The 14942-nt window shown below is 39.9% G+C and overlaps 1 protein-coding gene across 5 annotated transcripts in view; it reads right to left on the bottom strand.

Moving 5' to 3' along the window:
- frmd3 (FERM domain containing 3) overlaps positions 1-14942 on the bottom strand; it is a 69490-nt gene that overhangs the window by 32744 nt on the left and 21804 nt on the right. For 3 of the 5 annotated variants that reach the window (XM_055011267.1, XM_035947368.2, XM_035947370.2), the window contains exons 2-4: positions 7636-7740; positions 5688-5730; positions 1623-1704 (exon numbers count right to left, since the gene is read on the bottom strand). In XM_055011267.1, coding sequence (XP_054867242.1) covers positions 1623-1704; positions 5688-5694 — 89 coding nt within the window. In that variant the 5' untranslated portion in view covers positions 5695-5730; positions 7636-7740. The remainder of the gene's footprint in view (positions 1-1622; positions 1705-5687; positions 5731-7635; positions 7741-14942) is intronic. The other 2 variants (XM_055011266.1, XM_023268510.3) reach the window with 1 other exon arrangement.

Genomic DNA, 14942 nt, shown 5'->3' with positions numbered 1-14942 from the left:
GAAATGCCAATTTGAGCTGAGAGAGATGTGGAGAGACACCTGAGGGACGAGAGGAGTTGTGCTAGCGGGGAGGAAGAAGGAGGACAAAGAGAATCCAACAGAAGGGGAGGAGGAGACACCTGAAGGGTGAAATTAGACAGAGTCAGAGTGGAAAGACTCTTAAAGGATGGAAGAGAGGCAGGCAGGAAGACGGGAAAGCAGGGATGTAGGAGGAGAGGAGCGATTGATGGTGAAAAGCAGAGATGGTGAAACATGACAGCTCAGATGGGGCAGAGAACACGAAACAGTTTCCCTGCTGAGTGAGCATTTCCAATTATCACGGTGCCTGAGAGAAGGTGTGTGTGTGTTTTGGACGAGGTGATGTGGATGTGGGGGGTTGAAATGCTGCAAATGTATTTTTGAGTATCTGGTTTTGCCATGTTAACCTGTTCTCAGCTACAATTTCCAGAGTTTTACGGCCTTCAATTCCAGCAGACCTCAACACCACATATACATGTAAATGTGTAAAAGTACTCCTGGACAAATAACTACCAACCACCACTACAACTGCAAGAAAACATTTCAACAATAATTGCTCATTAAAAGAAAAAAAAATGCATTTTTTAAATATATATTTAGAAATAAATGATGTGTTTATTTTTTGTTGATTACCAAAGACCAAAGAAGGAGAAGCAAATATATCTCTGCAATTTGATAAAAACTGAGCAATCAGACAACTGTTATGCCAAAACTTGAATATTGTGTTTCTGGGATATTACATTATTTTAAATAAAACACTTAGTGAAGCCTTGGGATGGTGATGGCAAACTGATCAAAAGCTTGACATAATTAACCACTCTCAGTGATTATTTTCCAACAATTCCTGATATGAGCTCTTACATTACTGTAAGATATTGTAATTTAGCCCAGGTCAAAGTTTATATAAATGTATTAAGTAGAGCTCTAGAACAAAGAAAAGAGAGATGTGTGTCTTGTTCTCTATTCCCTCCTTACTTCATCACTCATAACTACAGGGGAGCCAAAAGGAACCAGGTTCCTCTTAATAACATATTAGCTACACCAAATAAAATTTTTTCTTAATTTTTTTCAGGGGTTGGGGGATCAAAATATTGACAATATGCTATTTTTCACATGCATTTCTGTTTTTACTAATATTATCAATCATGGTTCATGTGTTAAATTAGGCTATTACTGATGCATGAATCCTGCATGAAAGTGATTAATCACTAATTAACTTTAATGAAGATACATGCAAAGCTGCTCTCACCATCATTATCAAAGCTTGGCAGTGCAATATCAGAGATTTCCTCCACTTTAACTCAATGCTAGATAAGAAAAATAAACTTTCTCGATACAGTGTAAAGCAAAGAAGAACAAGCAAACCAAACCTTCTGTGATACTGAAAGCACACAGTAGCAGCTACTTTTAATCTGTTTTCTTTTCTTTATTATTCATATTCTTAATAATGAGAATAATAATAAATAAAAGCAATCCAAGGACGTTGCAAATGTTGAGTCTGTCCTTTCTGACTGTGAAAAAGTGACAAAAGTGAGTTTCTCCAAATGCCACAGTACAGATTGCGCACTGCTCATAAACCATCCTTTGTCTGTGTTAGTTCTTACCTGGTGAGCTCCTCCTTGATTTTCATCGGCTCATGGGGATAAAATTTGACCCGGAAGCACATAGTGTATGGCTGCTGAGCTGCTGAAAGCAACAGAGACACAACAAAAAGAAGAAACGTTTAGAAGAGACCAGGAATTATAAGACAGTGAGGAAACAGACCTGGAAACTGGTAGTAACTTGTAGAAAGGAAACAAATCTGAAAGAAAGTTTGGAGAAATGAAAGAAGGAAACAGAAGGAAATTGGAGGAGGAAAGAGAGGAGAGGCGAATAGACGAAGACAGATAAATGAATGAGGTCAAGAGAAAAAGGGAGCAGAGCGATGAGGATTATGTAAAACTGAAAAGAAAAGGAAACTGAGGACAAAAAAAGAAATCACAGTGCGCCTCTAATACTGATTAGTCATTTGATAATTACAGTAATTACTCATCATGCACGCACACATGCGCACGCACATGCGCACGCACGCACGCACACGCACACACACACACGCACACACACACACACGCACTTGACTTGAACTGGGGTCTGTTTCTTCTCCTTTGATCTGAGTCCTGAAGCATTTCATTCCTGCATGTGTGTAGCTGCAGCTGGAGAGGATTTCAGCTTTGAATGCTATTTAAATATGCACAGTAACATACATACACACTTACGCAAGTGCTCTCACACTCACACACACACACACACACACACACACACACACACACACACACACACACACACACACACACACACACACACACACACACACACACACACACAGAGTCAATAATAGGCTGTGGGGTTTGGATCAAACGACAGCAATAGTTTAAACTCCCTCCTGGGGTCTCTTGGATCTCACAAAACAGCATATAAACACAATCATACACACATGCTAATATTCAAAGTTTGCTTTGTGAAGTTAGTACATTTGGAACACTTACAGACAAACATATCAACACTAAACCCTCTTAAGTACCAACTGTTTATTAGTATATCCATATCTATAATATAATATTTATACTTCCTACTAAAAGTGGCCCAATTGATTTTTTTTAATTTTATGCTTATCAAATGTTTAGTATGACTTTTGTTTACTCTCTGGAGTGTTATAGGAGAGCACTGCCTGTATCCTGTTACCTAATGATTCACATTTTTAAAAAACACATAAAAAGAATAAAATATTGTTGATGTCAGATTTAGAGAACTTTTTGGATTTTATGCCTGGTGTGAGCATGCTCATACAGAACACATTTTAGAAAGCCCCAATTTTTCCAGTTTTGTGTTAAAATTCAAGTAGTTCAAGTCCAATGAATAGCTTGAAAAAGAAATGGATTAACAACTTAAATTTAATTTAATCATGAAGCAACATACGTGAGTTACGATTTTTATGGGGTTACTTTCAAAGGAGATGCTTAAAAGAATTATCTGATAGGCAAAGATTCTAAAGGGAGCATCAAAGAAAGGGAAAGTGAGCATCCTGTAACGTGGGACCAGGAATCATCACAGAGTGCCCTCACCACTCTCCCTTTAATGGCAGGATCCTCTGCGGTATTATCTAGCTATGAAAAACAGCACACATCTACATAATACATGCTGAGCAATATGAAAGACGCAATCCTCCCACCCGCTCCCAAAAGAACTTGAGCTGCTTATTTGCTCGGGCTTTAGGGACGAAGACGCTTTTTCTGAAAACATTTTAGAGAAAGTGAATTGGCGCAAAGCGCACACTCGAATAAGTGTGACGTACGCACCTACGCTGGGACGCACAAAAACAAATGAAATACAAGCCGCACAAACACACACAAACCTAATTTGAGAGTAAATCCTGCCACGGGGAGAACTGATGTGTCAGTGCAACTCAGATCTATTCAACAGTCTTCCTCCATCCCCCCATCTCATCTCTTTCTTTTCACTTTCTGTCAGCTTCTCTCATCTCAAACTGTCTCTCCAATCTCTTTTTTTTGCTCTTTTCTTCCCTAATCTGACTTCTCTCTTTAGCAGCATTATCTATCAGTCTCCTCTCTCTCCCCCACACACATTTCCCCTTTATTACTCTCTCCCCCTCTCTCCCTCCATCTCTCATTGCAGTTTTCCCTGATATCCTCAGCCTACCCCTCCTGTCTTCTTGCTCATGTTCTGTTGAAGCAGAATGCACCACTAATAGCTCTTTTATTAATTTATAACGGGACAGAAAGAACAGGACAGTCATTAGAAGGGTGGGTGAACTTACACAGAGACTTGAAGAGAAACAGGGAGGAGGAGGAGAGAGAGGAATGTAAGACCGAGGCAATCTTTTTAGACTAGATAGAAACTAAGTGATGTCAGAGAACAGGTACGGAACGATTCCAAGTACGATGTTTACTTCTAAACCTGCTCTTCTTTCACGGAAATCTCAAAAGCCCTGCATAAAACGTGGCTGAAAGTGAAATTTGTTTTAAAATTTCATGAAGCAAAGGCAGAGTTATCCCCACTGGTTCCATCTGTTGCTCATGTCTTGCAATACAAACACACTTTCACACTGGCATTTTAGAAACTCAGGTCAGCCAGTGCAAGTGCTATAATGTCCCATTTACAAGGTTCTCATTTTATATTGACTGCCTGCAAAATGTAAAGGTTAGTCTTTTCTAATATGAATTAGAGGCAAACATCAAGAAAAAACAAATGCAAGATGTGCTGCAGAGTAGATCAGAAGACTATGAATTTCACCTATGTAGCCTTTTGTTTAGATTTCATCTGACTCTACATTGCTCCAAATCTCACAGGGAACACTCAAATCATTGATATAAACTGTGAAATTTAACACTGACCAGAAATTATTAGATTTTATTATTGCTTATTATATCCCACAAGTTTTGTTGAACTGGTGCGACACTGTGATGATTAAGCATTCTCTTCATTTCTTTAAGCAGTGTGCATATTAACCTACACAGACTAATATTAATGTCAACCTATGAGTGAGATGCTAGAAAAAGCCTGGTTCATTCACCTACCTAAACATACATCATCACTAACACCAGTCAAATGCTGTCACTGGTGATGTCCAGTAACAATTAATACTCTCTATGTTGCTGTATGTAGTTAGTAATGTCCATCCATCCATTATCTATACACCACGTAATCCTCATTAGGATCGTGGGGGGGGTGCAGTCTATCTCAGCTGACTTAGGGTGAAGGCAGGGGACACCCTTGACAAGATGCCAGTTTATTGCAGGGCTACACAAGCACACTCACATTCACACCTACGGGCAATTTAGAATCACCAATCAACCTCAGCATGTTTTTGGACTGTGGGAGGAAGCTGGAGAACCCGGAGAAAACCCACACTGCACAGGGAGAACATGGAGACTCCATGCAGAGAGATCCCAAGCTGCGGTGGGACGCAAACCGGGGATCTACTAACCACTGAGCCACTGTGCAGCCCTAGTTAGTAATGTGACCGGTAATTTCCACAGAGGTTAAAACATCATCCTTTCAATGCTGCATGTTCCAAGGAACTTTACATGTGGATGCGCTCATCCACTGAAGGCAGCTTGTTTACTTATTCTTGGTTGTAAGCTTGTGCCCCCCTGCCATGTCTGTGTGTTTGACTTTCTGGTTGAGCTTATTTCCTTTTTGGGACACTTGTCCCTCTGGCACTTTGCTGTGTTTCTGAGAAACCCTCCTCTTGTCACTCTGTCTGTCTTCGTTGTGTCTGTGTTTGTCCCCCTGCGGTATTACTGAAGGAAAACAACTCGCTGTCCGACATTGTCTGGCTCCGTCACTAGTTCCAGCAGAAATGCAGGGTGATAAGGTCCTAAAACTTAAATTTAGGAGTGTTTTAATCACATTTCCTGAGAAGAGGTTCATGCATATATTTGAATTTTTAATTCTTAATTTTTTGGTCCTTCCAGCCACTTTAACACTGTTGCGTGTTTGATGTTGTGTCCCTGTTGGAGTCCCTGTGGCATTGTCTGTTTGTTGCAGAGCTTGACCCCCTCACACTACAGCGACCCTCAGGAGACAAACACACACAAATATCCACACATGCATTCCTCATTGTTATACACACACACTGATGTAACAACAGGAGCAGAAGGGACACTTACACTTCATCTGCCTCACCACAGGCTTATTGGGCTCCAGCCAGTGCTGAAAGAGAGAGAGAGAGAGAGAGAGAGTGTGAGCGAGTGATGCGATGTTACTGTACTGTGAAAAAAAATGGAAAAATGTTATTGTTGTTGTATTGATGAATGTTAACCTATAATAAAGTGGTCAATTTCAAAGTGCAAAGAACTTAAATATAATATGCAACAATTTTCCAAATAAAAAGAATCTTTTTGTTTTTGATGAATTATTGAATAAAATATTGTTTAAATTCAGGAACTCACATCACACAACCTCAGTAGATTAGAAACATTTGCTGTATATACATACACATTTACAGTATATTACATACTTACGTTAACCTTTAATTAAGCAAAAGGAACAACTTTTATTGAGAACATTACTATTTTTTGTAATATCCTGCTCACTTGGAAGCTCCTCAGTAGCCTGACCTGTTCACCCTGATCAGGCACTGGAACAGCTGGGGGTTGAGGGCAACTTAGAAGTGACATTTATGCCCTCTGTCCTTTCTGTACATTTGTAAATTAGGTGTAATAGCTGCACCCATGATAAAACATTTTCCTGACAGTTGCTTTAACTACTTTGCCATGGGTTTGGACTGTAGTTTAAAATCATCTTGGCTCTGAACACAAAGCCTTTGATTGTAAGATTTGTTTTCATTGTACTGCATTGTACTCTTTAGTTTTGTATTGTAACACGTCTCTCTGATTTTCTTGTTATTTCGTTCTCACTTTGCACTTTAAATACAGTCTCGCTGGGCTCCTGTTGAGATGAATCGTCTGGTCTCTTCTCTGTGTGGGCTGTTTGAAATATGGAGCCTGACTTGTTAATATTAGTCACTTGAACTTGCAATGTAATGTACCGACTGTCTCCTGACTAATATCAGACATTTTTCAATTTGGCCATGCTGACTGAGTACAACCTTTTCCTGTTAGTAAGAGTGATTCAGTTTCTGTGTTTTTGTGTCTCCACTGCCCAGATATCTTTAGAATGGAGTAAAAGTGTAAACTGTGGAGTATCATTTCTAAATTGTCAAGTAGATTTTCTTAGCAGAGGTAAAATTGCATTAAGGCTCTCCAATATAGTGCCTGGGAGTTGGTCTTGGAAGGTCTCACAGAAAAGCACAGAGAAGTAGCTGTTCAATACACTTCAAGTGAGTTGAGGATGTTTCCAACCAAACTAGTCACCAACCGTAAAGTCTTTTGTCTTGAAAAGCCAGAAAATGCTGTTTGAGAACCCTTCCAATCAACACTAATCTCTCCTATAACTGCAGCTCCTGGAGGTACCAGCGGCTCATTGAAACCAGTCAGGGGAATAACGAGCCTATTGTGACTCATGGCACTGTTGTGTTACAGTGCACCATGGTGAGCCAAAAGAGACACTACAGTAGAGAATGTGTATCAAAAAACAAAATAAAAGTGAAATTTATGCTGTACCAAAAGGAAAAATCAGTGATTCGCTTGGGAACTGTGCATCTGGTCAATGGCCCCACCTCAAGTTACTTGACATCTGCACAGTGAACGAGAGTCAGTGCAAAATACATGCTATTACAGAAACACTTGCTGTTTTCTTTCACTGCAATTGTTTTGGAAAACAGCAAAGCAAAGAAAAATGCATGAAAATCAAAAATTTTACACCCATTTCTTGTCTCAAATTAACCTCAGAGATTAGTCAGTTGAACAGTCAAAAGCAATAAAAAAATTATTTTGCTGTTTGTCTCTATTTTATATGCCTGTAAGTTAAATAACTTGCAGTTTTAGACTGTTTGACAGGCAAATCTAGATTCGCTCTGGGAAATAGTGATGTGCATTTAAACTGTCTAACACTTTTTACACAAAATGACAAATCAATGAATAAAGAAAACTGATAATACTTCAGAAAATCTTACTGCCTCAAGACTTTTGGTTGTTTTGCGTTTGTCATAGTTACCCTTTGTTTCTCAGGATCCACATATCGAATCCCAAAGTAGTCTTTTTCCAGCAGGTTGTAGTGGTTACACACATGGTCCAGCAGGAACTGGCCTTTGGTGTCTCTCTGTAAAGATATAAAACACATCAGTCCAAAATGTTATTTTCTGATCTGTCAGCATCCAGTACTTTGACCTGAGCAATCTTTACCATTATACTGATAAAAACCCATAAAGCTCTGTAAAGATTTTACATCACACCACCACTTTCACAGTGAACAGCCCCCTCTTTAATAATATCCCTGTGATGCACGTATAATTTCATCAGGGTAAAATATGTTAATGGAAAGAAATATGTCAGCAACTTTTTGGTCTCTTGGTGAAAATATATCTTTCTTCATCATATTGTGGACTCAGCCTGCTAACGTGCCAGTAAATACAGTCTTTATGTAGTTCCTACACACAGTGCAGACACAGTGCAATCAATAATCACTCTGCTTTTATTACCTGCTCCTCAGTCAATATCTACTCATCACATGCAGGTGTTCAGAGGGATTCTCAGTCACTTGTGTTGGTACATTAGCACAAAATATGTCTTGGCATGCAGGGAAGCCATGATTGTACTCACATACATACATAAAACTAAGTTCATATGCATGGATGCTGTTTAGTTGATTTAACGACACATGTTTCAATGTGTTTATCCCATATCGGAACAAATACAATTTCCATTCTTTCCTTCAATCTACTGACTAGAGCTGTCAATGATCATCAGACTCTCATTTTGTCATATTACATGCATCACAGATCCCCTCTTCCCTGTGTGAGCTCCATTTCTATAATGGCTCTATAACCTGCTGATGGAGGTGAATACTGTGTTCAGTTAAGCAGGACTGATTGATTCAGTCAGAAATCGTCCGAGTGCCCTTGTTGTGATTTACTCACCAACGGGGAAACATAAACCTGCACATCAACGCACACATACAGAGTCACAGCTGTGTATTTGGCCACATCTTCTCAATAACACAAGTCAAACTGCGAGTCATCACTAATGTCAGCACACTATAAAATAAAGACAGGTCTCCATGGCAACTGATTGCTTCCTCTATGTATTTACTTAACATACAAAGTCTTACGGCACTTGTCATGATTGTCGTTTTTTGACCGTGAGGCACTTCAGACACTATTTCTAACAGCGTTTCACTTCACTCTTGTTTATTTTGAGTTGAGAATGACTAAAAATGATGCAATTTAAAGTATCCCACATCCCTGTTGTTTTCTCCTCTGTCCAGTGGCTGCCACATCAGCAATGGTCAGTGTGTTCAGCACCTCGTCAGCAAACAAGCTCCAGACTTCAGCTTAACTCATTAGCTTTGCTCGCAATTTCTATGTGCAGACATTTGCAACTGAAACGCATCGCAGGCTAAGTGACTGACGTCAGCTGACTTTGTTGGATGTTTGTCACAGAAGCACATTTTCAGCACAGACTGGTGGTTTGTTAGACTAAAGGCTAAATCTCTGATGTCTAGTATGTTCAGGTGCAAAGTTGTCTTCCAGAAAGTTCAGCATCTGAGCGAGCAATTCCTTCAATTATAGCAGCACCATCAAACAATCTGTCTGGTAGCTGAAAGGTGATCATTATCTACTCTTGCTAATTCTTTTCTCTTCTTCATGGCCTCAGCTTTCCCACTTTTCAGGGTCAGGTCTTTGGGGGGGAAAGGAAAGCAACATTAAAAACAACTAGATGGTCAAGGTTGAACTGAAGTTGAAATTATTTTAATGAATAATAGGTTCTTGAAATGACCCCATAAATCAGCACAGGCTACACAAAAGAAGGAACAAAGCGCAATGGATTCTTCTAGAATAAAAAGGAAAAAAAAGGAAATTAATAAAATGGAAGGAAGACTTCCCACTAGACGTTTTAAAACCCGACATACCAAATTCTGAGCTGCCTTACCTGCACTCAGTGATCAAAACCAAAAAGTACAGACGGAAGTAACACTCCTAAACCTGGCATATAAAAAATTGTGTTTAACAAAATGGACCTCTTAACAGTGAGGCATGTCTCCTGCAAACAACCAAACAGTACACAGGTCTGCTACGAACAAAACTCCAGGATCACGAATAAAGAGACCTAGTGGCAACCTGGATGTACCAAATCACAGTCACCCCAAGAGACAGTTTTCTAGAGATTTTAAATGGCAGCTGAGATGACTGGTGCAGTTTGATTGGACTGTAGCACTGGGGAGTCGGTTGAATCCATCAGGGTAAGAGACGGGACAAAGGAGGAGCAGTCAAGGTGACAGACTGAGTCCAAAAGATCTGGATAGTGCAGGAAGGCATTCCCGCTTGACTTTTTTGATAAATTACTCATTTCAATAACTGTGCTTGCCTCCCTTAGCAAGGGCATTGTTTCTACATCCGGGGTGTAGCAGCACCTCAGATTGTGATTGGTTTAAAAAGATACAAACCCCCCAGAGCAGTTTCTCCCTGTAGCAGAATGATAATGAAATGCAGCAAGACCATTCTCCAGTGCTGACATAGCACTATGGAGAATGGTCTGGCAATATGCAACTCAGCATCGCATCAAAACAACTATGATTTTCACAGTGCATGGACAGAGTCAACTTAAATAGTCCATTCTTTAGTGGCCAGCTGCTACCTGTCGTCTAGACTTTCTGCAGTCCTGCTAGTGTTTAATAAAGATGCTTCATGTTAATTGAGCCTAAGTGTCAAAGTCTTTTTAACTGAGAAAACTCAATAAGTTATATTTACCTCCAATTAAATGTGCCTTTACTCTTTCAGTCATTTTCATCTCCAGCAACTCATGTAGCCAACTGTCTTTAATGTGTGTTTATTATTAAGCTTCTTCTGATGGTAGGAAGGAGTAAAAAGTTTCTTTTCCTTCTTTTTTCAAATGACTTCCTTTTAGTGCAAAGAGTCGTGTGGTAATTCTGTGCAAATGTTGTATACCTAGAAGTATGAGTCACACATCTAATCCCTTTATTTTACGTTAATTGAAAGAGCTGATCATGACTGCATTATGTCACAGATTCAGTTTATTTGCCGACAGTTGCCTGTGTTGACTCACCTCTTGTCTCCGGTCATCTTACTTCATTTTACACAAACATAAATTCCTGTTGGTATGTTGTATTGGGTAAACACTGCAATCTCTTGCCAAGGCAACCTTTAAATAAATTTCTTGGTGAGTCATGCTCCATTTCTCAGTAAACAATCTTTTATGCGCAGTAATTGCTGGATACTGAAGGTGTTGACAGAACAGCCACAAAAAGGCAAGATATCTCCTGTAAATGTCACAACAACAACTAAAAAAGTAAAAACAGAAACAGCTCAGTGAGTAGGAATAGTGGTCTTACAGGACTGCCCAGGATACTACAGTTGCCTTATGTTGCACACCAATCAAAGCAGAGCAAATGCAAAACCCAGGTTTAGTAGATGCATAAAGGACAAATTGTTGTGAAGCAGCCAATAAATTCAGGTCAATGCAAACAATGAAGTCAAATTAAAGGAGCGCTCCAGCACACTATACACAGAAGGAGTTCATATATAGGTTAATCTTACAAGCACACAGCACAGTACACATTATCACTTCAATATTTAATTGACCACTATTCCCAGTTGATCAGCTATTTTTACTGAAGACTGTCGAGCACAAACAGGACAACATGTAGTTGCTGTATCAGCAAGATGGATTGATGTGTTTTCGAGTGCTGACAAGTAACAGTAATGCGATTACTTAAAAATGATTTAGGGATTACAATTTATGATTACATTTTGAAATTCAGTAATTTTACATAACTTTGACAGTTGGGAAGCTTGTTCATCATCTTTCTGTAAGTGAAGGATTAATATCAGTCCAGATGTCTTGGAAGATGTCATATGTTTTGTTTGTAATTAGTCTCAATGACTGGATGTATTGTAGATTACAGATATGAGCCTGCCATTGGTCACACATTTCTTGAGTTGCTGTGTTCTCCCCTTCTGATATCCATAAATTACCATTTTCAAAATCTGCTCATCTCTAGGCAGTAACCTACATGCTGAAAGTTCCACATTGTGCTGAGAGCTTGGATCGCGCCATAAAGCAGCTCTGGCAGTTTTTTCTGCAAATGATCCATTTGAGTGCTAGTCCTCACATCCCCAAAACAATTCTCCTGTCACTAGTTTGAGTGAACACCATCAGTGCGTTCTGATGATGCGCGGTGACTGTGATTGGTTTAAATAAATACAAACAGACCAGAGCTTTATTTTAGCCACGACAGCAGAACGATAATGAGATGCAGCCAGACCATTCTGCACAGCACCGTGTCAGCGCTAGAGAATGATCTAGCGATGGGAGATTAGTTATTAACATGTGTAGCTTTGCCACTGTTGATCCTTCTTCCAGGTTCACTAGGTTTAATATCCAACTCTTCATTTGCTAAATGCGCCACTATAGTTGAGGAGATATTCTCTAACTGTTGGGGATGTGGAGCTCTTTATAGACTATAGAACAGATAATAGTATTCGAAAACATCTCAACACAGTTAGGTGGAAGTCCTCTGTGGCCTTTGTTATATCACCACAGCAGCAATCAGCTATCAGTGATCTGAGAGACAGATTGTCCCTGTTGGCTGGTTCAGGTTTACCGTTATATCACAGTGATACCAGTAAATCAAGTGTGTGTTCCTGTGAATGTAGCTGTGATTTTCTGCCTGTGTGTGCACATATGAGTTAGGTAAAAACTCTCTCTGTGTAGCCTCCATCAATATTTGTGTGTTTGTGTGTATCTGTCTACATCTCTTCAGGATTTTCGGCTGATCCATGACAACAGTGTTACCAAGCTGTTAAATCTGAGCAGCAAACAGACAGAGACACATGGAGGGAGGAGAAGAATAGAAGAAGAAGAGTGAAAGCGGCAACGCTTTGAGCTGCTTCCAGCCAGATCATCAAACGACACCTTTCCTCTGTCTGGTTCTCGGGGCAGACGCTCGTGGGGAGAAGAGAGGTGGACTGACGCCAGGCGAGAAGAAAGAGAAACAGACCAGACAGAGAGTGAAACAGGGCCAAACATGCTGAGTGGCTGAAAAAGAGAGTAGGCAAAGACACGGCTAAAAAAAGAGGGAATAAAAAGAGATTGGAAGATTGACTAGCAAGGTAGAGAGGAAGAGGCAGAGTGAGGATGAGAGATATAAAGAGTCTATGTCATGTCCAACAAGGGCTGAATACATATTTTATATATCCAAAGGCTGGACATTAAAAATTAACCTGGTCATCCTGTCTCTACATGATCTCACCTAATGATGGCAAAGTGCTCCTCTTTCAGCCTCGCCTGAACACACAGAGGCAGACACACACTTTAAATACAGCCTCAGCGTGGAGTGTGTTCAGTTTAGCAAAGGCAAAGTGCACTTTCAAGTGTGTGTTTGAGTGTGTTTATCCTATTTTTTTCTCGTTAAAGCAACTTCCAGCCAGCCAAGTCCAGGCGCTGGCCAAGCAGAGAAAAAAAACGAAGCAGAAAAAGTAGAAAACCCATCCACACGCTGAATATAAAAACACGCAAGCGATCAATTATTTATCCCCACATCTATTGTGGACTCACAAAACCGTCTGCTAAATCAAAAGTTTTGACCTCTGCAGCAGTGTGGAAAACAAGAGTCCTGAACAAATCGAGCCACACTTTGTGACTCTCATATAACTTTATTACATTTGAGCCACTGAACTATGAAGTTGTTTGTCTGAAAGATAAATCTCTGCCCAACCAGAAAGTTGCTCGAAGACACTATTGTAAACTGTTTAAAAGTTTTCATAGAATCTTCACTAATTTTGATTTAAAACTAAAAATGTTTTTCAAAAAAACTTTCAATGTGTAACTTGAATTTCCAGCTCTTCTAGTCAGTGTAGCATTTGTACAGACGACATCTGTGACTGACTCGGCCAGTGATCGAGTCCTTTGAGTTCACCAGAAACTTAATTCCTTACACGTATTTCTCTCATTTTTCCACTTGTCTCTTCATGTTTATTGATTAGAATCACAAATTTGCTGGAATAATTGCAAGTTTAAACATTTTCAAGTGATGCAGTCACATCTTAGCCTCAATGTGTCTAATTCTTCCTGCTGATCTTGCATGCAGTCAGTCCGTATGTACTAGCCACACCATTCTGTGGTAGAGAATGGGCTGGTTGCACAAAAAAATGATTAGGCTATGTGTTCATTCATAGTTCTGATGCCTTCAGTGAGAACCTACAATGTAAATACCATTAAATGAGAAGGTAGTATATACTGTGGTTTGGAATCCAAAACAGGTGAATGGTAAGTTCTGCTCATGACTTTGGGACCGCTATGAGTCATGCACTAGGACCCTGGGTGCCTTGGCCCAGTTAAACGGGGCTTGTTGTTTAATTAATATGCATGCCAGCTCAATTATGACTGGTCCTTATCGAGTGCGACACAATTCATTTCATGACACGGCATACCTAATTGGCTGAGCTAAAACGTAGTGAGAGAGGAAGCATTAAATTCCTGCGAGGCCACTGTGGATTCAGCAGTCCTATCTGCATGCACCTTGCAGGAGGGAACCACAGGAGACAATGAGAGGGAATGGAAATTTAAAGATAATGATATGCCCCTCTTTACCTCCATGCAAACCAGTTTAAAGCCTAGTAACTGCTGCTTAGACAAATGCTACACTAATTCATGGCTTTCCTCTTTCTGCCGTCACTGCGGATCATCAGGGAAATGGAGATTTAAGACGCTAGCAGACCAATTTGCCAATTTATTTGCCAATTAGGATGAGTGTGTAAGCAGGCTTTTGTGTATGTGTGGCAACATTGTCCTCCTATTATTAACACTGCCAATATTCGTAAAGCCACTTTGTGTTTACCACCCAAAACCAGAGGCCTCGAGCCACCGAGCGGATCAATGTGGAGGTTTGATGAGGATACAGCGGAGACAAATCAATGTGCAGGCCTTGGGGTGTGGAGAGAGCAATGCAGAAGATCAAAGTAGGAGATAAGACTGAGTTTAAACCTCTTTGCTTTCTGTTTCTCATGATGCAGCAACCCAATTCCCCCCCCTGTTTTCCTTTTTATTTCCTCACTGTCTCACAGACCCATACATGTTCTGTTTGGTTAGTTACAGATTTTCAATGAAACTACAACTATGGAAGAAATATTCAAACTCCAGATTTGTTTTTTTTATGGCTGCAAGATGTTGACAAATGAAAAAAAACAAAAAAAAACATTGTGCTTTGTCCACAAATTGTAGCCTCACTTATCTGCAATATCTAAAAACTTTAGTCTCCCCTCTAGGATTTAAAGTGAAGCTTTG

The sequence above is a fragment of the Amphiprion ocellaris genome, chromosome 6 (genome assembly GCF_022539595.1).
Source record: "Amphiprion ocellaris isolate individual 3 ecotype Okinawa chromosome 6, ASM2253959v1, whole genome shotgun sequence".
NCBI classification, from domain to species: Eukaryota; Metazoa; Chordata; class Actinopteri; family Pomacentridae; genus Amphiprion; species Amphiprion ocellaris.
The sequence above is the reverse complement of the archived record's forward strand: the minus strand, read 5'-3'. Positions and strand labels throughout refer to the sequence as shown.